At 48.0% G+C, this 27,286-nt stretch overlaps 1 protein-coding gene and 2 long non-coding RNA genes across 5 annotated transcripts; 2 read left to right on the top strand and 1 right to left on the bottom strand.

The window, feature by feature from the left end:
- Nucleotides 1–5,056: 5,056 nt before the first annotated feature.
- On the bottom strand, nt 5,057–27,007 carry TFAP2A (transcription factor AP-2 alpha). Of its 3 annotated transcripts, none has more exons than XM_023185398.2 (7): nt 26,364–27,007; nt 16,866–17,300; nt 13,770–13,821; nt 11,509–11,740; nt 9,485–9,603; nt 7,450–7,591; nt 5,057–5,743 (listed from the first exon to the last, which is right to left on the bottom strand). In XM_023185398.2, the coding sequence occupies exons 1-7, from the start codon at nt 26,394–26,396 to the stop codon at nt 5,455–5,457; spliced, it is 1,302 nt and encodes a 433-aa protein (XP_023041166.1). In that variant the 5' UTR covers nt 26,397–27,007; the 3' UTR covers nt 5,057–5,454. The 3 variants fall into 3 exon arrangements, with proteins under 3 accessions (XP_023041166.1, XP_023041165.1, XP_023041167.1); XM_023185397.2 differs by lacking the exon at nt 26,364–27,007 and adding an exon at nt 21,893–22,019; XM_023185399.2 differs by lacking the exon at nt 26,364–27,007 and adding an exon at nt 18,516–19,335.
- LOC111521801 lies at nt 5,250–8,606 on the top strand. Its single transcript, XR_002725069.2, has 3 exons — nt 5,250–5,398; nt 7,310–7,436; nt 7,753–8,606. It is a non-coding gene; the product is annotated as an uncharacterized LOC111521801 (long non-coding RNA).
- LOC111521802 lies at nt 21,025–22,907 on the top strand. The gene is made up of 3 exons (XR_002725070.1): nt 21,025–22,003; nt 22,236–22,329; nt 22,498–22,907. It is a non-coding gene; the product is annotated as an uncharacterized LOC111521802 (long non-coding RNA).
- Nucleotides 27,008–27,286: the final 279 nt, after the last annotated feature.

Here is a 27,286-nt window from a genome sequence, read left to right as displayed (position 1 = left end):
AAGAATACACAAAGTAGCCAAGCGTGGTGGTGTGTGCCTGTAATTCCAGCTACTCAGGAGGTTGAGGCAGGAGAACTGCTTGAACCCGGGAGGGGGAGGTTGCAGTGAGCCAAGATCGCACCACAGCACTCCAGCCTGGGTGACAGAGCAAGGCTCTGTCTTGGGGGTGGGGAGGGAGTAGTAATAATAATGGGAAGCTGAGATGACATACCTGTGCAACTCAGGTAGTAAACCAAGTTTAATATAGAAAAGAATTGTTCACTGAAATTCACAAGGAAAAATATCCCGGAGCATCCTAAAAGAGGATGCAGAGGTGTGAGAACTGATGCTACCTGTTGTGCTCCATGGTTTCATTCTGGGATGGGGTGGTTAGGTGATGTTAGGAGTTGAATTGGGATTGTCTGTGGTACGCGTTGGTTTTATTTTTTTTCTTCTCTCCTTGACTTTTAGATTTCTTTCCCCCATAGCACTAAGCAATAGGGAAACATGGATGCATTTCTTTAAATGCACAACTTGGATAATCAAGTAAATTAAAGAGCAAATTTCAGTACTCTTGCCTCAGAACCACTGCCATCTCTGCACCTGTAATGCAGACAGTGAAAACGCTGGTTATTTATTTTGTACTTTCTGCCTCTCAGATCTCTAGTGAGTTGACCCGATTTTTACAGCCCTTTTACCCAAGCAATGAGGATTCTTCCCAACTCTACCTCCCCCCACAGCCCTATAACTGAGTGGCTTAGGAGATCTGTAACTGGGATGAAGCAGCTGTTGGCTTCATGCCTTCCTCTAACTTGATTATTCTTTGGACACGTTAGGCAAGCATTAGTGATTGATAATGACGCTAATTAACCCCTTTCCTTTCCAAACAGTAAACTGCTGCCAGCAGGATGCTACAAACAATAAATATAAAACACTGCATACATCAATATCTGTTTAAAGCACAACTTCATTTGGGCACATTTAACTGTACTGCTCTTTCAGTTAACAATTGGGTATTTATTCAAGTACTTCTCCAAAAGCCAAAGGGGGAGGCAGAGGAAGAAAGAGGGTTAAGAAAAGGAGCCTGTGGCTTTAAGACCACAAAATGCTGTCATACCTGTCAGCTGCAGCAAAGTTAAGCTCTAATGGAAACCATGCATAATTTTTTTTTATTTCAAGTCTATACTTTTAAAAAACTTAATTAATCCAGCTTTGTTCTTAACCTATTTAAACTTAACGCAAGGCTGATGACCACAGATGATTTTTTTCTTTGTGGGGGAAAGTAGCTCTCCTGCCTGACATGGAATTATTGTGAATTTACTCTTGGCTGACACAAGGAATGGGGAGACATTGTCTCTTTCAGAGAGTGGTAAAATGTATATGTTAAGCAGGATTTGGGGAAACCAGGGCAAATTTGATCTGATTGTGCAGTCTAACATAACCTGAGTTGTAAAGAAATGTACATTAAATTTGGAATTTTGATAAATGAATATTCCTAGCAAGTGAATAAAATGTATTCAATTAACTAAAACCCTGTGCACTTCTGAACTGAAGTGGAATCGACTGTAATTGATTTATTTGAAACCAGAGGTTAAGGACTGAATTAGCTAAGTACAACTGGGTATTTCAAGCCACTGACTTCTCAAATGTCAAATCCCTTCTATTTTAAATATTATTTCAGCTGCGGGGCATTGCAGTCCTGATGGTAGTTCCGTCAAGAACGCAAATTATATTAATATTCGGTTTTGGGGAGGAATGGATGGGATTGTAATTTTTAAAGGGTGTCAGAGAATAGAGGGGGTAATGATGCCTACCAAACGCGAAGGCGCATTGTGTTTCCATAAAAATTGGGTGTGGTAATTAGCATATCCTGGCAAGCATCGTTAGAATTCAACTATGTATCCTAATTTAGTTTAGTCCAAAAAAAATCACTGTTGTTAGTTTACAAACACCTGTCCTGTCAACTAGTCACCATGTGTTTTAGAAAGTATACATTGGTCACCACAGAGAAAGCCAAAATCCACATAGCCTTTGGTTAGCCCAATAAAAGTTTTTTTTAATACAATCTCTCTAATCTTCCCATTTCTTAAAAATATACATAACTTCTTTTAAATTTTTTGTTTAAAGAAAAAGCGTGACAATATCATGATCCTCAAAATGTCCAACTACTGAATAAAAATAACTAATTCTCTGCATTTGGAAACCACTGTTTATTATGACCTTGTAATGTTCTAACCCACTATTTCCTTTCTGTCTTTCTCAGGATGCAAGGATTATATTGGGTTCAGGTTTTCCAACATAACAAGCATCTGTAAATCCAGATATGAATGAATGGTATTTAATAAGATTGTTTTCGTTTTAAAATGAGTATTTATGTGTCGTTGGAGACAGAGCAGCAATGTATGGCTGTTTATGAATGCTATTGTGCCTGAGGTTAGGATCCCCCACACAATCTGAGATGCAGCCAAGAAAAACAGCCCTGATAGACAATGCTTCACTTCACCTGCTACAATGCTGTGTACATTTCATTTCTGTCAAGAGTATGTACAGTTAGGGTTCATTCGCCTCATTATTTTGTTACATCTACGTTACAGTTAACCAGTCTCTCTAGGAAATAATAAATAACCGCTTTAAAAAACAATTGCCGCATTGCGTTCTGAGAATACACTTTCCATTTGAATTCTTTTTTAAACCCACCATTGTTATGAATTCTCTGGCTTCGGAAAATAGAATTTAGACTCCACCAACTCTCGTTCGTTTGTCGAGATTGATTTTACACTGCCTTCCATAAGGAGATTAGAAAGCAAAAGGCTGCAAAATGGACACTCTCTAATGCTTTGCTTCCTTGGTCCTTCGGAATGTCAGAGCACAGCACAAAAGTGAAATCTCCACCAGTCTGTCTACCTAGACACTTGTTCTGTGACCTCTCCTCTAAACCTTCCAGTTAACCACCTCCTTTTGCTCGTTAAAAATCCTCTTCACTTCCAAAGCAAAGAATTTCCAAATCAGTTTACAAAAGCTCTGGATTCGCCATCTTTATGCACAGGAAGTCCTTCGTTCTCTCAGAGCTCAGCACACAGTCCTCTTATTGTAGAAGACAGATAGGTCCAGAGAGGCAGGCTTCACAGCCCTCCCCCATCCTCCCCACCCCACCTCAGAGAACGTTTTGTGTTTCTAAAAGGTCCTAAGAGGAGCCCTGTGCTGATAGGAAGGGGTGGGCTGGCATTTACGGGGCAAGCAGGAAAGATTCCAGGGATCAACATCATTTCCCACTCCCCTTTCTACCTCGAGAGCTACTGAAGAACAGCACAGTAGTAAATTCATCTCTAAATAAAATATGAAAATAAATGGGAGACAATTTGCTCTTTCCCTGCTCCATGCCTATTTCTGCCACTATTCCTTTTCTCCCGCCAGAAAACTAGAGCTGGTCTGAGCTCATTTGCCTGTCTTAGCCACCGAGTAGCCTGAGCAAGCAAGTGAAGGTTGAAGTCGGTATTTCCTTTGTGCTAATGAACTAACAATTTAAATCTCAGTTATCCTCTGAGACAAATTCCAAAGCAGTTATCAGGGGAAGGGGGGCGCTGTTAGGCGGGGGGCCTGCTGGTGGGAAGGTTCTTCTGTTCTTCTCTTCTCCATCTTCCTTGTCATCCTTAACATTTGGTCCTGGAGATTTTATATTTTGGTTTCCAAAACACAAATGAAAACCTAAAGGATCAACATAAATAAAATAAAACTTTATTTTTAATAATAAAATTAATGTTTCTAGTAAGGAAAAGACAGTATGTCATTCCTTTAGCAGTACAATCTTTCATCCAAAAGAATACATTGGGTTTTATTGTGTCATTTGTCTGAATACAGACTCAGTGGAATATCTAAATGATACCCTGCTCTGAACTCCAAGTTGAAAGTAAGTTTTTATTATACTTGAGGGAAACAATGGGTTCAGCTGCTTATTGCAAGGAGCAATTGCCAAGGGAGAGTTAAACTCAATTACTGTAACCATACTGAATAAAAAATACTGCCAAGAACAAAAATACGCCTGGGTAAAGACAGCCACTGAATAAAAAAAAATCGACATAAAGCGTATCAAATATTTATTTATCTGGGCAACAAAGGACTATGATACATTGACAGGCATGGAAACTACTGCCAGCACAACTCAATACAATGCAACTAGAACTGCTTCCAATATGGCCAGTGAAAATACAGAATACCAGGTGGTCCCAAATGTTTGAAGTTCTTTGAACAAAAAGAGAGAGGAGAGAGAGAGAGACAGCGATAGAGAGAGAGAGAGAAGGAAAATTCCCTAACCCTTGGTTTAAAGACAATACTCATTTATTGCTCAAATGATGCCTTTAAGGGAGGACAGTGGAATAAAATAAACTTTTTTTTTTTCTCCCTACAATACATGGAAGGGTTATCAAACCACTCAAGTTTAAAAATCTTTCCAGGGTCCAATATCACTTTTTTCTTTCAATTCAATGAAAAGCTAAATGTAATAATACTAATTACAGATAAAATTTTATTTTACCTTTTAAAAATTTGTCCAGCCGTTTGTCATCTTTAACATGCTACAACAGGGCTAAATTCATGAATCCCAGAGAACAAAATCCCCCAAACATTGGATTTCTAAATCAGTACCATGAACCACATGAAGAACTAATAGGGGAGATTCAAAACCCACTAAACAAGAGGTAAACAAGATCAGATAAATAAAAAAAAAAAAAAGGCTTAAAACAGACTCACCATATTTACAATTCCCATTAAATTACACATAAATAAATATATACAGAGACGTGAACACTGATTCCCTTATATAACTGCGAATCGTGTTGCCAGAGAAACTTCAAGTTGGTCGCTTTACCTTAAAGAGGAAAAACTTCTACAACTGAAGACATGACATGGAACTTCGTGTATTTGTGTTCAAGTTTATTCACAATACTGATAAAAATGTTGTCATCATCCTTTTGGTTTTTTTTTTTTTTTTTTTTAAGTATGGCTACAATCTGAACTGAAGTATGTAAGGGAAGGTGGTGACTCAGTCCCATGAAGCGCATATAATTTTTTTTATTTTTACTTTTTTTTAGAAAAAAGTTTTAATTTTTGTTGTTGCTGTTGTTGATTTGTTGTTTTGTTTTAAAAAAAAAGGGGGTTCACAAACTTGGCAGAACTTTTCTCTGCTGGCTTCACGGCCTGTTCTGTTCTCTTAGGCTCCACATGAGGGCACAGGGGTGTGGGAGCGGGTGGGGAAGTCGAGGCGGGCGCAGAGTCGGAGCGGCTACCCCACTGACAGTCGAGAGAGCAGTTCCGGAGGCTCGGACCCAAGGGCAGCGGCGGCGGCGGCAGCGGCGGCGGCAGCAGCAGCAGCAGTAGCAGCAGCAGCAGGAAGGGTTGCTGATCCCGGAGCTGTCACCCGCCGGTGGGTGGGCGCGCGGGGACTGGTGAGGCGTGGGAGGGGCAGGTCGGGAGGAGGCCTCACTTTCTGTGCTTCTCCTCTTTGTCACTGCTTTTGGCGTTGTTGTCCGTGTGGCTGTTGGGGTTGTTGCTGAGGTACATTTTGTCCATGGCCTTGAGGGCCTCGGTGAGATAGTTCTGCAGGGCCGTGACCGCAGCACACACCGCGGGGCTGCCGAAGCCGTGGGAGATGAGGTTGAAGTGGGTCAAGCAGCTCTGGATGCCGGGTTCCAGGATGGGGTTGGGCCGTGAGTTCCCCAGGGGAGATCGGTCCTGAGCCAGCAGGTCGGTGAACTCTTTGCATATCTGTCTGCAGCACAAGTGGAGCAGAGAGAAAGACATAAGGCTCCACTTTGGGCAGCACCAGCAGCGAAGAGAAAACCTCTCCCTGCAGCCACTTCTGCCGGGATCCAGGCAGCACCTGACATGACCCAAGGCCCCAGAGACAGACAGGGCGGCCACATGTTGGGAGACCCAGCCACCTTTCAGTGACCACTAAACCATCTCTCTTTATTTAACTGCAAGCCCTTCCTACCTTCACAAATGACTCTCTCCTCTATGTTAAACTTCTAGTCTCACCTTTTCCCTCACACCAAACATCCAAGACATAGGAAACCATTTCAAACATCGGAAGAGAAAGAAAGAAGTCAGGCAGACCGGAAGTCAGAAACAGTAGCATCTTGCCAACATTATGCTGCAGCCATCGGCCTTCCTGTTCAAAATGTCATAAAGCCCCTCTTCCCTGCTCCTCTAGAGACCTCAGCAGCAGTTTGTAGAATGCAGTTCCCACTCATTCACCTTCAAATCAAATTCAGGTGAATTTGGATAGAAAGACAAAACTTTACTTAGAATTACTTTGCCTTTAAAAAACAACAACAACAAAAAACAAAACAGGCCAACACAAAAAAACCCTGTTACTTGGAGATAATTCAAAGTAGTGTTTGGGAAGAAGAAACAGACATTTCAATTTCCCATTCCTCCTCTTTCCCCACATAGCTCAAAATAAAAATACTGCAGGGAAACTGAAGATGGGTGTGCTTAGGAAGCCTGGGGAAGAGGACAAGTTGAAATTTCACAGAGGTAGATGAGGCCTGCACTCAGCAAGCTCTGCCCCTGAATCTGGGAAGCAAGGGCTAGCTGGGGCCTTCCAGGGGCAGAAGCAGCCTGGCCTGGGGGGCTGGGGAGGGGGATGAATGAGGAGCCTAGGCTGGCTCCCTTCTCCAAGGCCAGCTGATGTCCCCAGGCCAGAAACAGGGTCCCACCCAAGGCCTCAGCTTCTGCCCTCTGCTTCCATGCCCTCCCGTGACATCAACTTTGATAATTAAGGGCTTCCAAACAAGCCTTTTAATTTCCAGAAAACATATCAAAACAGTCATTTTCTTTTCACACACCACCTGGAGAAGCCTATTCAGCCCAGGCACCGAAGGGAATATAACTTGGGCCATTTTGAAATCTATTTGACTTCTCGCCTGTGGGCTAAAACTTCTGTGGGGTGTGGGTCTCTCTCTGTGTGTGGCACTTTCGAGAAGGGGTTGTGAAAGGAAGGTAAGAAATGGAATAACGGATTAAGGTTGAAACTAGGACAGCTTCTGGCTTGCACATTTTGCAGGCCACTGTTTAATCTTTGCCCTTGGAGAACATATTGATAGGAGAGAAAAACTGATATAGGTAAGCCTGTTACACCTTTGAGGATTTGATTCTGGTCTTTCTGAAACAACATAGTTACAAATCCACCCTCAACTTCAATCAGACCCCTCCTACAACCCACTCCCACACACAATCATTAAAAAAAAAAAAAAAAGAGAAAATGGGACAGATGAGAGGAAAAAGATGGGAGCACCCTAACAATCCCACCTGTATTTCTTCCTTAACATAGATCACGGTTTATAAGACAGTGTTATAACTGCAACAAAGCTGATTAACACCAAAGGAAAACAGGGGAGAAGGAAGAGCAAAAACCATTTTTGTTTCTCCTGACAACCAGACACAGAGACCCTGCAGAGGTAAATGCCTTACTTTGTAGCCAGGAGCATGTTTTTTCTTGTCACTTGCTCATTGGGATCGGAATGTTGTCGGTTGAGAAATTCAGCTACTGCTTTGGCAGGAAATTCGGTTTCACACACATACCCAAAGTCCCTGGCTAGGTGGACAGCTTCTCCTGGCAAGAGGGGAGAGGAGGGAGCCAGTGTGAGAGAATGAAGAGTGGGGATCCCAACTTCCTCCCCACTACCAACTCCCTAATTCCCTTCACCCCAGATGTTGCAGGAAACACGAACTACTTGTTTTCTCATTTCAGGCATTTTATTTCCTTCTCTGTAGGATCTGGTGGATGCATTTATCAGGAAAAATGGCCACTTCTCCTAGAGGGCCCAGAAGACTTGAAAATGTAAATCCCATCCACCAACCTCCAGTCCCATCCCCCACCCTAAATGACACGTCTCCAAATTCTCTTTTAAAATGCTTATTGTATTCCAACTTCACACCTATCAATACATTCACAAATGATATTCATAATTACTCCTTGAGCTTTTCTGCAAGGGAACAACTGAGGGGTTACATTTTAACTTGATCACATAAATTATCTGTTCATCCAAACCGATTAACCAAGAGGATTTGAGGGTCACTCCACTGAGTCTGTCTGTGTTGTTGATTTTCGAATCTTTGGTTTTAATTTCCTGAACCAGTTGGTTTTTACTGCAGGGCTTCCTGCCATTAGCTCCAGCTCCGGAAGAACGCATGCGCCAATTAGAGCATCAAAGCCCTCTCCGCAGAGCTTGTTTCCATAAAATGGAGCGGATCACAAACAATAACAGTTCTCCAGAAACTGCCTCCCTGCTACAGAACTCAACCCCCAAACCCAGACGAGCTCCACGCTACATGCTAAGCCACCACTACCATTTTCTTGGCTTGTAATTCTTTTGGAGTATGAATAGTGGGTTCTCTATAGACTGTTAGGATTTTTAATGTAATGCTACTGTAGTTGAGTTTCTGGCACTGAACAATTGCTGATTTCCTAAACAGTTATATTACTACCAATCTCTGACATCATCAACAAAATGAATTCATAGGATTCTTCCTCAAATAATACGGTTTTAAACATTTTAAAACATAATTTACAAAGCTAGAAAAATTGAATTGTAATATAGCTCCTCAAATACAAGATGTGAATAAAATAAAATGACTTCTTTAAATATACATGCTAGTTTCTGGTAATTAAAGTAACTTTTTTTTCCCCTGTTAGCATGAGACATTTACAATAGGACACAAAGACAAACACAGGACAGCTATAGATTCATTCCAGTACACCAAAACCTAGGCCACTCTTGTATCAGAAAAACTTAATCTAGAGGCAGCAGGAATGTGAGTGGCTTCTGGTGACAGTTATCTAGAGCAGGAGTGAGGATAAGGGTTGGCTTTTTGTTTTGAGGCATTTGGAAGGGTGTATGTGTGTTTAAAACTACCAGGAGAAACTTTTTGCAATGCTTATATTTCTTTTATCTTTCCATATCCACACAATCCAGAATCAAAAATTGCTCACTTTTCTTCTTCTCCAAGAAAAAAGCACAATTACAGAGATAAGGGAGCATATGTTTGGAAAACAAAAACCTGAAAGGGCACATAACCCTGAGCTTTCAGGATGGTCTTAAATCAGGACGCAGGTCAAAGATTCCCAAATTAATTCAGGAAGTAATGGTCACGCATTTCTCAAACGCAGATGTCAGAATAACTTAAGTGATTTACTGCTGAGCCCTTTAAAAGAGAGAGAAACTTGGAGAATGTGCAGTTCTTAAACTTGTGCATTGTTTAGCTCGGAATTAGACTGGGGAGGTGTAACTTTATGGTAGAGGAAGAGAAGGGAGAAGGATGAAGGTATAGGAGTATATGCAAATGTTTCTTTTTGCCATGAAAGAATTCCGTTCACATCTGGCTATATTCCCTGCAAAGATGAAACTGCCCAACTGACACAAAATACAACCAAACATCTGGCCACTAAATATTATCCATTTTCCAAGAAGGAAGTTCCTTCTAGTTAGCAAGTGGATTCGCTTACCCTCTACTAGTGATGTGAGCAGGGTAACGTTGGCAGCTTTACGTCTCCCTGCAGGCAGATTTAATCCTATTTTGTCCAGTTTTTCTCTTAAAGATCTTCCTCCATTTTTAGACTTCGCCCTGTTTCACAAATATATGCGAGAAAGGGATTTAGAAAACATTGGGTTGCTGTGCACCACATTAAAATCATTGTGAAAGCTTCCTAAAATGTGCTTTCAAAAACTGAGCTTGGCCCCAAGACATTTAAAGGGGGGAAACCTAGGAATAGTACAGAAAGTTCATAGGAGATCAACGCCTGTTAAACTGTAAAGCACCCCCTATGTTCAGTTACTATTGCAACTCTTGTGACAGGTTGGAAGGTCTGATTTCCCAACTCTCTAAAGAAGAACCACAAACAAACACAGCCCCATCTCTAGGGTTTGAGGTATTTTTGAGTTCAACTGATTACTGTATATTTTCCCTGCTGTTACAATCACACAAATCCCAATGGGGTCTTTAAAATTGTCTTTGCAAGATATGCTGTTAGGTTGTTCCGAGTAACCAAAGTTATCATCACTCGGTTTCTTGCTCTGGCTCTAGCCCCAAAGGGAAATTCATTTCGCCAACTGTTTACGTGCCATGTCACCAGCCTAACTGGAAATGTCAAAGGCTGGTATCAGCCCTTAAAAGTTTCACTGATTTCAGAGACAATGGAGGCAGTTCTAAACAGATGTCTAAATAGAATCCCATAATCAGAAAGTGGTTAAGATAAATTGTTTAAATAAAACAGCAAATTAATTAATTTCAGATTTTATTCCCTACTCAAGTGCTCTTTAATTGTGTGGATTAGATTATACTCCCCTAGGTAAACAGTCTCCAATATTGGGGATGGGGGAAGGGAAGGAAAAAGCAGAGGGCAAGGAAAAGATCTGTGTGAGTGAAAGATTACAAAGGGAAAGCAAAATGACTGTGCAGGAGGAAGAAAATACTAGAATGGCTGATGTTAAAACCGTCCAAAAAATGATCTTTATAGGCTTTGTGTGGGATATAGCCACGAGAACGGAACTGCGGGTCCATAAACAGATAGGTAAATGAATAACCGTCAAAACAATGAAGTTCTCAGTATTATTAAAGAAGGAGAAAGAGAAGAAACCTATTATCCAAGTAAGTTCAACACAAGCCCCACAACTCACAACGTGCGGTGGAATCCTTGGGGTAGGAAGCCCACAGCTGGGAGAAACCTGCCCTGAGGGAAGGTGCTTTACCTTGCTGACCCTTATAGAATCTTATCTACTAAACGAATCCCTCAGACCTCGCAGGGGTGAGGTAAGAATCCCTGGCCATGTATGTAACAGATGCATTCCTTGGTAGTGACTACACACAATGCACGTAAACATGCTCGCACGCAGCCTGGCACACATCAGGGCCCCAGTAAGATGGAATCATCATCATATGCAAACGTCTATAGTACGGGGGGTCGGGAGTTGAGAGCGAAAGGGGGGCATGGCGTGTGGACTCAAGAGAACACCATTCTCTTCCTTTAGTTAAAAACCATTCTATTAAAACCCTATACAAGGCACGACTGGTTACCCTCGGAGACCCTACTCAGAGAGGTAAGGCAAAGCGAGGAGCCTGGGAGGAACTTTTCCTGGGCTTGCTAAGGTGCGCGCGAAGAGGGAAAAGGTGGCTGCACGGCGCCCCGCCGCTGCAGCGGCCGGGACTGAGCCCGCGGAGGAGCGAGCTGCGCTTGCGCAAGGAGGAGGGCGGGGCGGAGGACCCTGCGAGCGCGCGGCAGCGAACGAGGCGCGCACCAGAACACGCTAGCGAGAAAGCAGCGGAGAGCGCAGGCGCGCGCCGAACGCCCGCCGCTCCCCCCCCCCCCCGCATCCCGCCCACTTGGCTCTTCGCTCTTCTCTCCGCCCCTTTTCCTTTCCCGCGTAGGGCGGGCCGCGGCGCGAGGCCGGTTTGCGTCGCCGCCGCCGCCGGCGCAAGCGCAGTGGTTCCCCGGCCGCAGGGCGGGGCGGGCGGGGCCGTGCCGGGCCTCACCTCCGGAGCACTCCGCCCAGCAGCGACGCGTTGAGACACTCGGGTGGTGAGAGCCGCCGCTGTACTTCCGCCACCGTGACCTTGTACTTCGAGGTGGAGCTGAGGAGCGAGAGGCGACCCGGAACTGAACAGAAGACTTCGTTGGGGTTCACCACGCCGCCGAAGAGGTTGTCCTTGTTAATAGGGATGGCGGAGACTGCATTGCTGTTGGACTTGGACAGGGACACGGGGCCTGCGGAGACATAGGGGAGGCCGCGTGTTGGGCGTCGTGGATCACCCCCAAATCCTGCCCGACCCCGGCCTTCATCCCGGCCAAGGTCGGCTTCCAGGCTTTGGGCCACAGTACCCGCTTTTCCGTCCGCCTCTGAAATTCTGTGGCTCTGCTACTTCCCTTCCTCGGCCTCGAGCCCCTCCCTGCCTCACGCGGCGGCCTGGAGGCGGCCCTGCCCTCCCCCAGCCAGCCTGGCCTGCGTTTCTGCCTTGACCCTTTCCCCTTCGCCGTCAAGGGTGCTCTCTAGAGATGGGTGGTGAAATTGGTGACCCCTGAGGCTCTGAGCATCCTAGCGGAGTGGGCCCCAGATGAGGTCCAGGAGCACGGGTTCAGGGTGCAGGAGAGGCAGTTACATTTGCAAACCAAGTAATTCAGGGGTTTTGCTGGGTGAGGGGTTTAGTGTCGGGGAAAAACTGCTTCAAAGACCTATTATTAAAATCAGCCGAGAATTTAGATGGCTAAACGCTGTAAACGAGCGTTTTAATCGAGGCACCACGCTGGGAAGTGGTGGATTTTGTTGTCCACACCACACGTCCCGTCCTTTTGGTAAATAGGCCCTTTCCTATGTTCAATTTTGAAAACGTCTGTTTTGGAGATCCATTATTCCAAGGCCCGTTTTGAACTGCGGAGTGGGGAGGGAAGAGGCCTACAGTGCAATACTAGCAATGTGCCCTTTTGTTAAGTAAATATTAATAGTCCCTCTCTGCTAAAGCGCCTTTATGGGGAAAGTGGATATATATACTTCCTAGTTAAAACCATAAGCTCTTTATTGTTGGACTACCATTGTTAGGAAAAAAATAGAAGACCTGCAGAAAGTATACTAATGCATTACGTTTCTCAGCATCAATGTAATTCAGATGCATTCACAGTCATTTCAGTACAGTATGCATTGTATTTTAAAATTCCATTTGGAGACATAATGTGCACACAGCCTCATCACTGTTGCTTATGCGTTCTTTAATGGGGATATGCTAGACGGATAGGGAGGTGGGGGGCTCTAGGTTTTGGATAGATCACTTGTGACATTAATAGCTCTGGGGAGGCTAATAGAGACAATAGGAGTTAAACGAACTCTTGAGAGATTACTAATAAAAGAGCCAATTATCATGTCGACTTGGAAAGAGCATCTCTTAAGATTTATCCCTTGCACATCTAATTTGACGTGACAAAGACTTCACAGATGCAAAAATGAAACTTTAAACTAGCTAACAATATACTGATTGGGGTTAGAAATGAGAACAGTTTTATATAGCATCGTCCTCTGGTGGTGCCTAGAATCCTGAAATGTAACATTGCCACCATAACCAAAAAAAAGCTGCTACCAAGAGTGAATAGCATTTAATTCAGTAAACTTTATTTCTACTCACTAAACACAATACAAATTACAAATGCATTCAAATCACTTGACACTTTTCTAACAATTTCTGCTCTGAACAAGTATGGTAATAATCCTCACATCTTCAAGATACTAATTGTAACCAAAAGCCAAAATTTTGTTAACCTAATTCACAAAGTTCTAAGACCCTTAAACATCTAACAAGAAAGTAAATTGAAGAACATGAATTTTTTTTCCCCTCTGCTAAAGAGTGCTTTTTATCATCTGTCCTTACATTAATGTTAAATTATTTGTACTGTTTTAGCATTTTACACTTCTTAACCCTCATCAACGCAATGGATTAAACTATTAAACTGTGTCAAAATTGAAATGCCACTTCCAAATCAGTTCCACTACTGTACATTTTGTGTTTGTCCAAATATCATTAAACTAAATTAAATGGTCAAATCATGAGTCAGAACAAAGCTAGCCTGTTGGCATTACCAACATACTGAAAGCTGATTATTTAAGCATTGCTGTTCTATGCCTATCTATTTGCTAATTCTGAGCCTTTAGGAAATCCTATTTGGAAAAAATAAACACAGCTCTGCAAGTTCTTTTAAATAGCACTCTGCCTGTAAGGACATGCTTGGAATGCAGAAGGAAATGGCTTACCTTTCTTAATTACAGTTTGATCTGGGATGTTAATACCCGGGTCTTCTACATGCTGCAACAAAAGGATACACATGGATGTCAGTGTATAATCAAAACAAAAGGAAATGAATATTCCCTCCAAGATGGGAGGAGGGGAAGGTGCAGAATCAAAATTCCCCCTCCCGTATAATGACATTTATATGTAAACATCTCATCTTGGCTTATTGGAATTTGGGGCTTTGCAACTCAAGAGGTTTCACTGCACGCCCATGGCCAATTTCTCCTCCTCCAGCAAATGATCCATGTTTAAAAGGCGTGGAGATGAGGAATAAAACTTTCTTTGGAAATTAAATCAAGTGTTGGAGCACCTAATCATTCTCAAGTCAGTTCAACATTTAGAAATGTACCTAGCTTTAGATTGGCGCCTCAGCGGCTTCTGAATTGAGCAATTCCAGTGTTCAGGCAGCGAAAGCCAGGGAAACACAATAGAAATGACAGGGGCGGAAGTAACAGGAGAGTGTTGGAAAAGGTTTAGGTAGTATAATAAAGAGCAAACACACATACACACCTTTGTGGAAAACTCCAAATAAATTTTTAGAAAGACTACTGCCTGAGCCTGGCTGTGACAGGAATATGAAAATGATTAAAAACAAAAAACCTTTGAGCTTCCTTTCCTGTTGTCCAGCAGCAGGTTTGTCGTTAGTGTGGGGTGTTTTTCTTTTTCTTTTTTTTTTTACAGATGGATGGGTATACGTGTGTGCGCTAGAGTCAAAACGTGATTAGAAAGTACAATGAAATCATGTTTTCTAATGCAGAAACTGACAGCCAATGTAATGTCTGGCTGTGTTTACAAATTAGCACCAGGGCTGCTGAGATAGAAGATTTTGCAATCATTACCAAACACAGGCATTACCATTTAAAAAACTATTACTTCCTTCTCTAGTCTTTGTCCAACAATAATACTGATTCGAACATTTTCCATTCTGTCTTGGATTTATGCTCCTGTTAATTGTGCCTGATCGCAATGATTCCGGGTGGATGGTACTAAGTTGCTTTATTACAGGTTTTATTATACTCAATGCTCTCATTTGTAACTTGCCTAAAGTGCTTCTGGATTTAAGTATAATTAAATTGAGAAATGTTCAGAAATGACTACTGCTGCAGTTCTTGTGTTTTTAACTATATGGGGAAATATGATCCCTTTATGCATGCACCCTAAACCCATAAAGTAAATGTAGTGTGGCATAATACTTTTATTTGTGTTATTTCTAGACCTTGTCCATACAGGGAAGACTGTTAAAAGTTTAAAACCCCACTGAGATATTAATGATTAAATAATTTTCACCATCGATTTGATTTTCTTAAACATTTAGCAGTTATACTTACTAAAGGTTAACTGTTGCAGCAATAGGAAAAAAATGAAAACAACCTTTTTCTTGACCCAAATTCCTTTGAAAGAATTTTTTTCTTAAAAGATGGGGGAGGAAGAGGGAAGAACACCAACTGGGTTTCCTTGTTTTTATTTCGTCTTTTCGTTAATTTCTCATACTGACCAATTTTGCCACAAAGAGTGAGTATACAGGTGTTAAGAATTCACCTTGAAATTTTTGCAAAGTAGAGCAATTCTAATTCACAGTAGTTCCAAAAGCTTGCAACATTATTTTGCAATTCAAATCTTTTCAAAGAACAAGCAAGGAAAAGATTCAGAGTGCTTTGGGAAAGGGAACTAAAACGATCATAACTCCCATTTCATGTTTAAATTGCTCTTATATAAATTAGTGCTCCTCTCACTTCCAAAAAATGCACTGTTAAGTATCAGTTTCTAAAAACATGTAAGTATGAACACACACATACAGACATACAATGCTCACTAAACCTTATACTAGATCAAGTGCCTACTTTCCTGCCTTCCATGCAAGGGCTGCTAAACATAACCAACAAATTTCAGTGACTAACTGGGCCAAATGAGAGATGTAATAAATTTTCTATTTTCCTATGGAACTTAAATAATGTTTTAAATTCACCAAGCAAGCAGGTAAGTTCATCTGACCATTTTCCTTACAATCTAATGTAGTAATCATTAAACTGTCAACGGACATACTGCTGCAATATTTGATGCAGTAATTTGAAATAGCATTTTAGCAAAAATCACATCCAGATACATTTCCTCTCCAAAGAAACGCAGCTTTAACAGAAGCCTTTACAGCTTTAATAAAATTATTGGCTTGCTCTAATTCCATTTCAGGAAGGTTGTGAGGAAACCATAAATACATAGAATTGAAGCAGGGGTACTGGTTTAAGTTTAATTCCAAAAAGTATTTTCGAATTATCAATAGCCTGGTTTGCATTGTAAATAGTAAATGTGCTAATGCCATGCTTATTTAGAAATCATTTAAAACTGCATTTATTGATAACTAAATTAGAACTCAATGTATCACCCAATAGTCTCAAAACATTTAATTTAATATGGGGTGTAGCAGGTTCTGATAGGCGTTGGGAACCCAGCTAATGATTTATGAGGTCACCACTTAGCACCCCTAGGAAGAGAAGAAGGCTGCATTTTAATGTCCCTCTGCTTGGATTTGCTACTTAGTTTTTCTTTAAGCAGGATAGGGTGTACACATAACTTTTAGGTTTCACTTGTGTTTATAAAATCCGGTTAAAATGATCTTAGTATGTCTTTTACACTTCCTTTTACATTTTGAGGACATTTAATGAGCTCTTTTGGTTGCATTTAACATCATTCCCAGGACAGGGAGAGATCTCCACGCCAGACTCAGCGGTGGAAGTAGATCTTTTAGCAATTGAGACAGTTTACTGTCGTCGAGAGGAAGATATTGTTAATGGTGACATTGGTCTGATTGATCTGTGTTGGTGGAAATGGTAATGCAGGCATTGTTTGATGGCGCTCTAGGAACCATTGTTCTGGGGCAGAACTCGCAACTACTTTGTGTGGTTCCTCAAAACGTCCCCCCGTCCCCGCCCCCGAATAAAATGTTTTAAAAGGAAATATTGGGGAGTACCCGGGCCCACCGACTGTATGTTCCAGGTATCCTTTTCGGGGGTAGGTGAGTAGGGGGCTGTGTTCTCTCCCGCGCGGGTCGCGCGGCCTCTTACCGGGACCTCCTCGATGGCATGAGGTAAGGAGTGGATCGAGAGGTCTCCGAGTCCTGAGCTGAGCGCGTGTGGGCCGTGCAGGAGGTCCTCGTGCCGCCTGTAGTCCCTGCGAGGATCCAGGCCCGACAGCTGGTGAGGCAGCCCCCGGTGCGTGTGCAGGAGCCCAGACTCCTGGCTCTGCCTCTGACCGGGCCAGCCTGGGTGCTGCGGCTGCGGCTGGGCGTGCAGGGGGTTCAGGCTGTAGGGGTCGTTGACGTGGGAGTAAGGATCTTGCGACTGGGGGTAGATAGGCTGGTAGGGTGGGGGGAAGTAGGGGGGCTGGAAGTCGGCATTGGGGGTGTGGGACAGCGGCGGGGCGCTTGTGTAGGGAGATTGACCTACAGTGCCCAGCTGGGGCAACCGTGCCGTCCCGTTGCTGGTGCCGTCGTGACGGTCCTAGAAGAGAGCGAGAGGAAAGGTAAAGAACAAGGAATCAGGCGTCGAGCTACAAGTATCCACACAAAATCCACTTGACAAGCCTGCGTGGGAAATCCCCCGTTCCCGTTGGCTGGCCGCCGGGAAAAAATCAGCTCTAAGTTCTTTTCAGGAAATACCCTCAACAGACCCTTCCAACAACGCAGAGGAACTGTATATGTAGGGGCACAAGAGACTATTCAGGCGTTTCTTTCAAAGAGGGGAAGAGATAGAAAAGGGTCTCCTGGAACACAGCCCATTAAACTGCAGCGTGAAACCTCTCAAGCAAAATTAAAATTCCTCCTAAATACTAAACAGCAGAAGCGGCCTTTTCTTTTCCCCTATTTGAACCTGTCTGCCACTGCGTTATTGTTTATTATCTTGCATTTATTTGGAGAGAAAAAAATCATAAACGTTCAAAGACTATTACCGTTTCCTGACTAAATAGAAACATATTTCGCAGAGGGGCTGTAACGAAAACACGTTTAAATTACCAGCTTAAAGAAGGTTTTAACTGCAGGATCGGGGTCTGTCTTTTCCGCTTCCTCAGTTAGGAGCCTTTCTCTCGACAGAGTCGATTTATGGTTTGGATAGGGAAAGGGGGAGGTCAAGTCAAGGTTTAAAATAGAAAGATTCAGCCTTATTGGGTTTAAAAGAGAGAGGTGCACCCCGGGGCGGAGGCCCCCCGCCCCTTCCACCTCAGCCCCAAAGGGCAGAAGAAACGCCTGACTGTAGGTTTCTCTATTGCAATCCGCTTGCAAAACAAGCGAACAGAGTTGATTCCAGGGACGGCGAACCCTCGGCGGTTCAGCCGCAGGCCCCGAGGGTAGGGGGCACACCGGGCTGCACTTTTCCTGCAGACAGATTAAGCATCAAATGTTGAGAACATCTCGGGAACAAGTGAAGACGCAAGGAAATCAAGATGAACGTGGGGAGAAACACGCCTTGGGAAGCAGCGGCGAGGTAGGTCTGCGTGCTCGGAGAGGTCGAGCGGGGGCTGGGGTAGGAGGTAATGCATTCGATTTAGGGATGAAAAAGAACGAGAGAAAGGCGGAAGGTGGGGTGGGGGATGCAAATGGAGGGGGTGTCCTGAAGGAAAGCTGGGCGTGAAACCCGAGGTTTCGGGCAGCTCCACGGCACCAGGTTTCCAGAATCGAATTTCTAAAGAAACAGGAACGGGGTGGGGGTGGGACTCACCATAGCTGAAAAACTGTGAACTAACATCTGCGAAGAGTCTGGGGTAACGAATCAGGGTGGAAAAAAACAAGCAAGCCTGGAGCGCCCGGCTGCCCCGCCGCCCGAGAGCGCCCCACACAAAAGGCGCCGAGAGCCCCGCACGACCCAGGACTCCAGTCACGGCGCCGACGCTCCCCGGAGCGCGGGAGCCCGGCTCGGATCCATCCGAACTTGAACCACCGATTCGCGCGGCGCCTTCAGCTGGTCGAACCCACGGTCTCTATCCTGCCGCGACTGGTTATGATTCAAAGTTCTTTAAAAATGAAAAACCCCAAAAAAGGAAAAAGGAAAAAGTATGTGTAAGTGTGTGGGTGCGTGCGTGTTCCTTAATCCGTGTCTCCCCCTCTTTTCTTAGCGGCGGCTTCGCTTGAGCTTCTAATAACCGCGCTGGGCAGCGTTCCTGGAGCCTCCTAATAGCAGATATTCATGACTATTAATATTACACGAATACTTAATAAGGGAAGAATGCCTGGAAATCGAGCGTGAAGCGGAGAGGCAACTCGCGCCGGAGCCGGCTCTCAATGCAGTCCATTGACGGGAGTCTCAGTGTAGCAAATCGGAGTGGGGAGAGGGAGCGCGAGAGACAAAAAGCGGGCGAGAGAGGGAGCGGGCGAGCGCGCGGGGGGCCGCGGCGCGGCGTCTGGCGAATCACAGGGAAGGGGCAACATTTTAAAAGGTTGCAGGGCATGCAAAAGTGAAAGAGAAAGAGGCAGAGGGAGACCGAAGGAGAGAGCGCAGAGAGGGAGAATGTGTCTGCGTGCGTGTGTGAGAAAGAAAGTGTGGGCGAGGGAGAGGAGCCCGGGGTGGGGAGAGGGGAGGGAGGGAAGGAGGGAGAGCCCGAGAGGAGGAAGGGAGGAAAAGAGGGAGGGAGGAAGGAAGGGAGAGGGGGAGGGAGGGAGGGGGAGGGGGCCCAGCCAGAGCGCACGGAGGGGGAGGCCGCGGGGGAGGGGGAAGGGGAGAGGAAGCGAGCGAGGACAATCAGACCTAAAAGGCTGGGGCAGACCTCGGGATGCAGCGAGGGTCGTGCGTAGCGGGCAGGAGCTGCTGGGGACTGCGTCCGGGCGCTCGTGGGGCTCTCCGCGCCGCAGGCGCTTCCCGGCCCTGACTGGCCGCGGGCTCCGCCGCTTCGCAGCCGAGTCTGGGACTCCGGATTCAGCTGCCCGCTGCTGCGCGGCTCCTCCATGACCCCGCGCCCCGCCCGGGACCGGCCCTCTCGCTGCACTGGCCCTCTCCTCGGCCTCCTCTTGAGCTTTCCTCGGACAGGGGCACCGTGCGCTCCCCGGCCACCGTCGCTCTGCCTTCCGCTCTCTGGGGCCGGGGATTCCGGATCGGAAGCCGGGATGCGGGCCGGGGCGCGCACAGACGCTAGGCGGCCCAGCCCGGGCGCCGCTGGCACGGGCTCGCGGCTCCCGGCAAAAACCCGTCCGACTGGCTGGGCCACTCCCGCCTGACGCCCCCCCAGATGACACGACTAGCTCTCCCGGCGTGCTGCCTTTGCCAGTCTACCCGCCAGGTTGTCAGAACAGGCGGCACCTCGTCTTCTGCGTGTCCCTACAGAGCCCCGGCACAATCAGACTGCCCCAAGCCAACTCCGAAACCCGAAATCCCCGCTCCGGCGCTTGCCCGCCGCCGCCAAAGTTGTGGAAACAGCTTTGACTTTATTCTCCTCTCTCTCTCCTTTCTTATCTTTTTTGCCTCGCTTTCACACGCATTCACACTTGCCCCCACAGGATCCCTCTGGGGTGCAAGTTCATCCCCCACCTAGCCACCCACCCCATCCAGTCGGCGCCTAGAGCCGAGCGGAGGTTCGGACCCCGCCCGCCGAGGGCGCCCACACCTGGAGCTGGGTTTCGGCCTCTGCGAAAGTGAAATGCCCGAGCCTCCGGCCAAAGCCCAGACAAGTACGGTATGAACTGTCCTATGAGACTGAGGGGCTCAGTTTCATTCCTCCCTGCCCGCAAAGCTCGCCCCCAGCCTCAAAAACAAAGCTACTGGTCTGCCGTGGGGTCCCTGCGCCCCTCCCCGAGCGCGACAGGACCCACCAGAGAAGAACCGGCACCCGTGGGATGTCACCCCGTCCTCATCTACCGGGGTGGGGGTCCTGAAAGGAGAAAGATTTAAAATATTCTTCAGAAAGAAAAGGGAGGAGGGAGCGGGTGACACATCGTTCACATAAACCCAATTTCTGGTTTCCAGTGAAGTCAAGATCTCCCCCCCTACGCCTGCACACCTTCTGCCTAAGATTCTCAGCTCCAAATGCCAAAAACTAAGAAAAAAAATAAAACAGCAAAAGTTGGGACTGCCACCTATTTATTTAAGTAATCTCCAGCCCTACACACCCCAACCCCTCTCTCGGACTCATTGCTCATTTCAGTGATGGTTGTAACCGTTCCCAGCGCCTCCTGCGGGTGGACCGGTAGCGCTAGGGTCTCCCTTGCTGCCTCAAGAAGGCGAGCTCAGGGGACTCTAGGTTTTAAAATGGGTTCCAAAGCCGCGCGCTCTGTCGGCCCAGCGGGTTCGCGGCACCAGAGGTGGTCCGCAGCCGCGCAAGGATTCCCACGGTCGTTCTGGGCTGGGGCAGAAGCTGGTGCTCCAGCACCCAGCGGCCAGCAGGCTCGGCGAGGCACATCTCCCCACCCCACCCCCACACACCCCCGTGGGGTGCGTCGATCCTGTAGCTTAGAGGGAGAAGCTACTTAGAACTTCTTGAAGCACAGAGGATCTGGAGCGAGCCCCGCAGCTGGAAAGAGTGGTCTTAAGTTGAACCCGCTTACAGTAAGATGCAGCCCAGATCACAGCGAAGTGTGGGGCCTGTCTCTAAAGCCGAGAAGGGAACCGCTTTAGAAAGTGGCGTGGGGGGAAGAAAGGAAAAAGAAAGAATGAATGAATAGAAAGAAGAAGGAATATTAAAGATCGGAGAGGAAGTTGAAGAGAGAAGAGTTTTCTCTTTCCTTTCTGTTCCTGTTGACTCGGGCCCTCAGAATCTCGATGAAGATAACACAAGGAGTGCACAGGCAAGTGCCCAGTTGCCAGCAATTGCTTCAAAAGCCCATGTTCTTCTCTTTGCCCCACTCCTAGGCACAGCCAAAATTGGTCAGAAAGGGGAGTAAAGTGGGACACGGGCTTCAAAGCAGGGAAGCCAAAGAAGGGAGCATCCACGTCCTCCCTCTCCAGCTTCTCCCCTGCGTTCTTCGGGCGAATCCGAGGGGCGGGCGCTGCGCTGGGGAAAGTTTGTCCCACCCGCGTTTCGCAGCTGGTTGCAAGGAGAGGAGGAGGAGAGGGAGGGTCGAGCTCGGAGCCTGTGGGCGCACGGATGATCGAGCCGGCGTCGCGCTTACCTCGCAGTCCTCGTACTTGATATTATCTGTCAATTTCCAAAGCATTTTCATGGATCGGCGTGAACGGATATGCCCCTCTCCGTCTCGCACGCAAGTGGAGCTACTCTCAGGGTAAGCGCAAAGTGCCGGCTGCTGGCGGTGAGCGCAGGAGGAGGAGGAGGAGGGAGAAGAGGTGGAGGAGGAGAAGGAGGAGGGCAAGGAGGAGGAGGAGGGCGAGGAGGAAGAGGAGGGCGAGGAGGAGGAGGGCGAGGAGGAGAAGGGCGAGGAGGAGGAGAGAAGGGAAAGAGCTCCCGTGTGCGCTCGGAGATCTCCCTCTAATGGTAGAAACTTTTCCCTTTTCCAGCTCTTTACCAACAGCCTAATCGCCTCATTAGCATATCAACAATAGTCCAATTGCTCGCCAGTACCACAATCTGCCGCCGGCCGCTCCGACACAGGTATAAAGGCCTCTCTACGCCGCGAACTTGCTTCTAGAGCGCACTCCAGCCTGCGAACTGATAAAACCTTCCTTGAGCTCCGCCGCGAGCCCCTGTCCCAGCACCACCTCTCTTACCCCAGTTCCGCCACATTCCCCTTCCTTTCTCTCCCCGCTTCCTTTTCTCCAGAGATGCCTTCTGCAAAGCCCGGCACTGCTCAAAGTCCAAGCCGCCACGCCTGGGGCCCGGCTTCTAGCACTTCTCCCTTAACCCCACTACCACGATCCGAGCTGCCCTTTTGGCCCCGTGGAATTTTATTAGAAATCATTATCCCTTTCGCAATTAAACATAACCACCAAACCAAGACCGGCGAAGTCACTCCAAAATTTTTGCCCAACAAGGGATCGCCTCCACTTGCGGCAGCCACCCCCTCGGGCCGCAGCGCCTTGGGAGTTTTATTGGCTTTGAGCTTTCCCTCAAGTTGGAGATTCTGCCAAGCGACTCCGGTGGCTCTGCTGGGGTTTGCAATCCCTTAATTGCGGCGTGTAAAATAAAAGTTGTACCCTGAAGAGGTTACCTGACAGCTCCGGGGGTTAAACAATTTTCCTTCCGTTTGTGTGAAGCTAGGGCCAACTGACAGTTCAACTTGGTATTCAGGCTAAGGTTTCCTAGGTGCGACTTGGACACGAATACAGAACTCCTATGGAACTGCACACCCGCTTCTAAAGTTGAGCCGAAATACAGACATGTGTGTGCCTGCAAGTCTAGATACCGTCTCATGCATGCATCAAAATAAATCACCGGGAACCGACTCTTAGCTGTGTTAATCTGCTCTAGTTTTCCCAAGATTCCCCTTTTTAATTAAAGCAGGGAGAGTTCCTTCATGATTTGGTGATGCTACTAACGCAGGCGTGCTAGCGAGGCGGAGCCCGGCTGCCACGCAACCCGGAGGCCTGGGAGCCACCTCCTCCTCCAGATTGGTCAGTCCGGGCTTTTGGACTCCTCACAGGAGCCTGCTGGCTCCTCTGGGGCTTTTATCCCTTTCGTTTTTGGGATTTTTTTAAGTAAGAAAAAAGAAAAGAAAAGGACCTAGTGTGACACTATGAAATACAGAGTAATTAATTTTCCTGGCTGAGCTTCCTCGTTTGTCCTCCAAAGAAAGTTACCTCTGTCTTTTCTCTCTGCTGTATGTGCAAACTCCGTAACTACACTAGGTCCCACCTCAGAGTTGCTCTAGTAAGGACCTTTGATTCATCTGGGCTTGTTTCTCGAAAACCTCCAGGCCTCCCAGGTTTCCACCGGGCGTCCCTAAAAGGGGAACTGTGGCAGTTGGGAGCATTTCCTCACAGGTGGAAGGAAGGCAGGAGCTGGGAGAACTCCCCATTCCACCCAAAGCTGCGGAAGGGGAATTCTCCCTCCAGACACCCCAGCGAACTCCCCAAACCTAGCAGAGTAGGCAGAAGGCTCCAAAAAGCTAGGGAGAAGCCAGAGCTGGCAAGGGGCCTGAGAGCCCCCAGGGAGCCCTCCCCATGCTCTGGGCGCTCCCTAGCCCCACCTGAACTGAGCACAATCCCTAGGCTGAACCCGACTGGAGGCTTGGCGCCGCCCTCCGTCCAGAAAATGGTCGACTTTCCAGGGCTAGACCCTACAGGGCGGTACCAGCCTGTTGCCAGTGCAGTGGTTTGAAGTCAGGATCTGGGCTGCCAGGGGCACCGACACCCTCCCAGCAGCAGCCACAGCCTGAGCAGGCCAAATCCTAGGCCTGAGAGCATGGGTTTTTACACTCCGTAGGCGTCGCCGCGGTGTGCGTAAGGGAACTCCAAGTTTCGCTTTCTTGCCCTCCGCGGGCTTGGGAAGGCCGCACTCCATCCTCTGCAACCCCATTTCAACCCCCTTCCCACGTCCCCGCTGCCCTGCGCAGGACAGATCTCTGGCTCCGCACCCGCCGGGGCTGCTAAACTGTTGTTGTATTCTCGCTGAGGGCGCCATTGAGGTGCAGATTGGGACCTGCCGACTCTGGACTGCCGCCCCCGGTGTAGACGCTGATGAAAGGCCCGGGCGAGCGCCAGGGTCGCCTCTGGAGCCAGCCGAGCTGCATTTGTGCCAGCGTCATTACCACGCTAAGTCGCTTCATTGCATGTCAATGCTCCGGCAGGGCCAGAACCCCGGGACAGCAGCGCCAGGCCTGGGGTTGGGCGTCGGAGATCCAGGCTTGATGTGAGGGGCATAAAAAGGGCGTCGGCGGGAACAGGGAGTATTTGTGTGAGAGACAGAGTCACAAAGAGAAAGAGACAATGAGAGGCCAGAATGACTCTATTTTCTCCAATTGCCAATGCCCAGTGGGAGCCGGGAGCCCCACAGGCCCAGCCCAGCAGATTCGGCCCCTCCGGGCCCCAAATTCGCTCGCCCCACCCGAGATCCAGGCCTCCAGCCACTTGCCTAACTGAGCCCGCAGGAGCCAGGCCCGCGGCTCCCTCCTTCCTCCTCCTGCGGCAGTCTCGCGGCTTTCAAACCTTAGTGGAACCCACAGAAGGCCCAGTCCCAGGTCAAACCTACTCAACAGGCACCTTCTCACTGCCTAGGAGTTCTCCAGCGAAATTCACTGGAATTTGAGGAGAAAACCCGAAGACTGCTGCGAAAGGACTCCCCCAGTCTTCAGCCTCCAAATAAGAGAGTTAGGAAGGGCCTTCAGCCCACAGGGGCAGGGAGGGAGAGGTGTGGACTCCCTGATTTGCGTCCTTAAACCACAGGTTCCTCTAACCTCGCGGATGAAATACCATTTAGTGAGCATTAACTAGGGGGAAGAATATAAAAGAGTTCACTCTTGATAAAAGTAATAAATACAAGGGAAAAAAGTACAGAACGCAAAAGGCCTTTCTTTCTCCAACTCCAGGTAGCTTAGTGAAGACTGGACTTCTCAGAACTTTACTTTTAATGGCCTAAATCTGAAACAAGAGAAAGAACTCGACCAGGAGTAGCAAGGCCTCAGATTTTTTTTTTTTTTTTGGCGGGGTGGGGGGGGGGGGGAGTTCAGGGCATTAGATTCGAATTGTCCCCCCGGGCTTTTGGGCACACAGAATCTCACCCTAACCAGGCCTCTTGGCTGGGGCGAAAACAGGGCCTTGCTGTTCTGATGATGAAATCGGCGACAGGCAGAGCCTTTTACCGCCACCAACCTGGCCAGAGCCGTACTGTTTCCCGAAGGGAAAATGTCTGGGAGTTGGAAGGAGAGCGCGGGACAAATGCTTCCTTGGCCGGGATCGGAATCCCGGGCCCAGGAAGGACAGGAGCCAAACCTTGGACGCCTTGGGGTGCTCGCGGCCTAGCAGGGCCAAGTTCCGGAGGCATTGGTTTTGGCAAATTCGCGATCCCCCTGCCTCCTCACCCACTATTCACACACTCCCTCATCTGTAGCCCAGGCGGCAAAAACCCATTTCAGGAAGTGGAGAGAGTTGGTAGCTAAACTTCGGGCAAACTTTTTATCTCCCAAAGAAACACGTTGCCTCCGCGACCCAGTCATCCGGCCCCCTTTCCATTCTTCATACATTCTACATCTCCCGAAACCTGGAGGTACCGAGAGAGACAGGTGCACCAGAACCTGTCCAACACTCAACGCTGAGGTCTAGGGTGAGGCCGCAGGCGCAGGGGGCTGAAAACCTTCACCGCCGCGGGCCGCAACCCCAGGCCTGCGTCCTCCCCCCTTCCGAAATAGTCATCCTCCCAAGTTTCTGCTTGAGGTGGGAGGGGGTGGGGGAAACGGCCACAGCACAAACCACAAGTGACCCACCAGGCCACCTGTGGAGCGTGCGCCGGACTTTCCCCGGCGCCGGGCCCCGCGGGCGGCGCGCTTTGCCCCCAGCACCGCAGCCGCTGCCTGCGCTCGTTTTTCCTGTCTTCGCTGTCTCCTGGGAGCTCTCCTGGGCGCTGCCACGCGCGCTTCACCTACGACTCCCGTGCCCTGGGCCACGGCGCTTCTTTTCCTCCTCCCCACTCCGGCCCCCTCCCCTACTCCACCTCCGCCCACCTCAGCCCCAGCCAAGGCAAACCCCCCGTACCTGCCAGTCCCCCATTTTGGCAAGTATGGACATCGCGGCTCGGCGCTCCTGGCGACTGGTCCCCGCCGGGCATGGGCTGGAGGGCTCGGCCGGGCCCGCTCCCTGGGATCGCTTAGGCAAATCCTCCTTTTTTACCTGCTCACCAACATCTCACCTGGTCATAAAGAGCTGGGTTGCTACCTGCCGACGCATGCGCGCTGGCCCAGGAATTCACTCCGCCAGCTGCAGTCCCAGCGCCTCACCGAGCTGACCTGGGAAGTGATGGATTTATAGCCGCGGCAATCTTGCCATCAGCTCCAGCTTTTCCCAACAGCTCCAACCCGCTTTCCCGGTCAGTCCCTGGCCCGGGAACCGAAGCGGACTGACTGCTGGATGTGCTGGGTGCGATGCGAGTGTGAGTGTGTTTTCGCACTCCAGTGGTGGGGGCATCGACAAGCTCGACCCCTGGCTTCCCTCCCCTCGGAACTTGAGAGTTGGGGGGAGTCTCCACTCCCGGGTGGGGGTCGGGGGTTGGGGAAGGGCTAGATCGGTGGAAGCCTCCAGACCCGATGATCCCCGAGGACCTGGACACAGTGGGGATGGGTCGCCGTCCCCGCCTCCCCACCCGCCCACGAGGTGCAGGGCACGACTGGCCTTAGCGGATCCTTCTCTGCCACCCCCGGGGCCACTTCAGCGTTAGATTCCACATGAAACTGTTGCTCAATAGGTGAAGACGTTCATGATTCTGTGTCACTTCTGGCTTCTAGGTTTAGTCTCCTCCCATCGTAGAGAGAGAGAGAAACTCTACACATACATACACACACTCACACACTCTCTTACACACTCACACTTAGCACTTCTGTACAAAGATCCACCCCCTTCTTCCCACTTTCACAGTTCTCTTCCCCTCTCCCTCTTTTCCATGTAGAACTATTTAAAGGAAG

Source organism: Piliocolobus tephrosceles, chromosome 5 (assembly GCF_002776525.5).
Source record: "Piliocolobus tephrosceles isolate RC106 chromosome 5, ASM277652v3, whole genome shotgun sequence".
In the NCBI taxonomy this organism is placed as follows: Eukaryota; Metazoa; Chordata; class Mammalia; order Primates; family Cercopithecidae; genus Piliocolobus; species Piliocolobus tephrosceles.
Note: the sequence above shows the minus strand (reverse complement) of the source record. Positions and strands in the feature narration are given on the sequence as shown.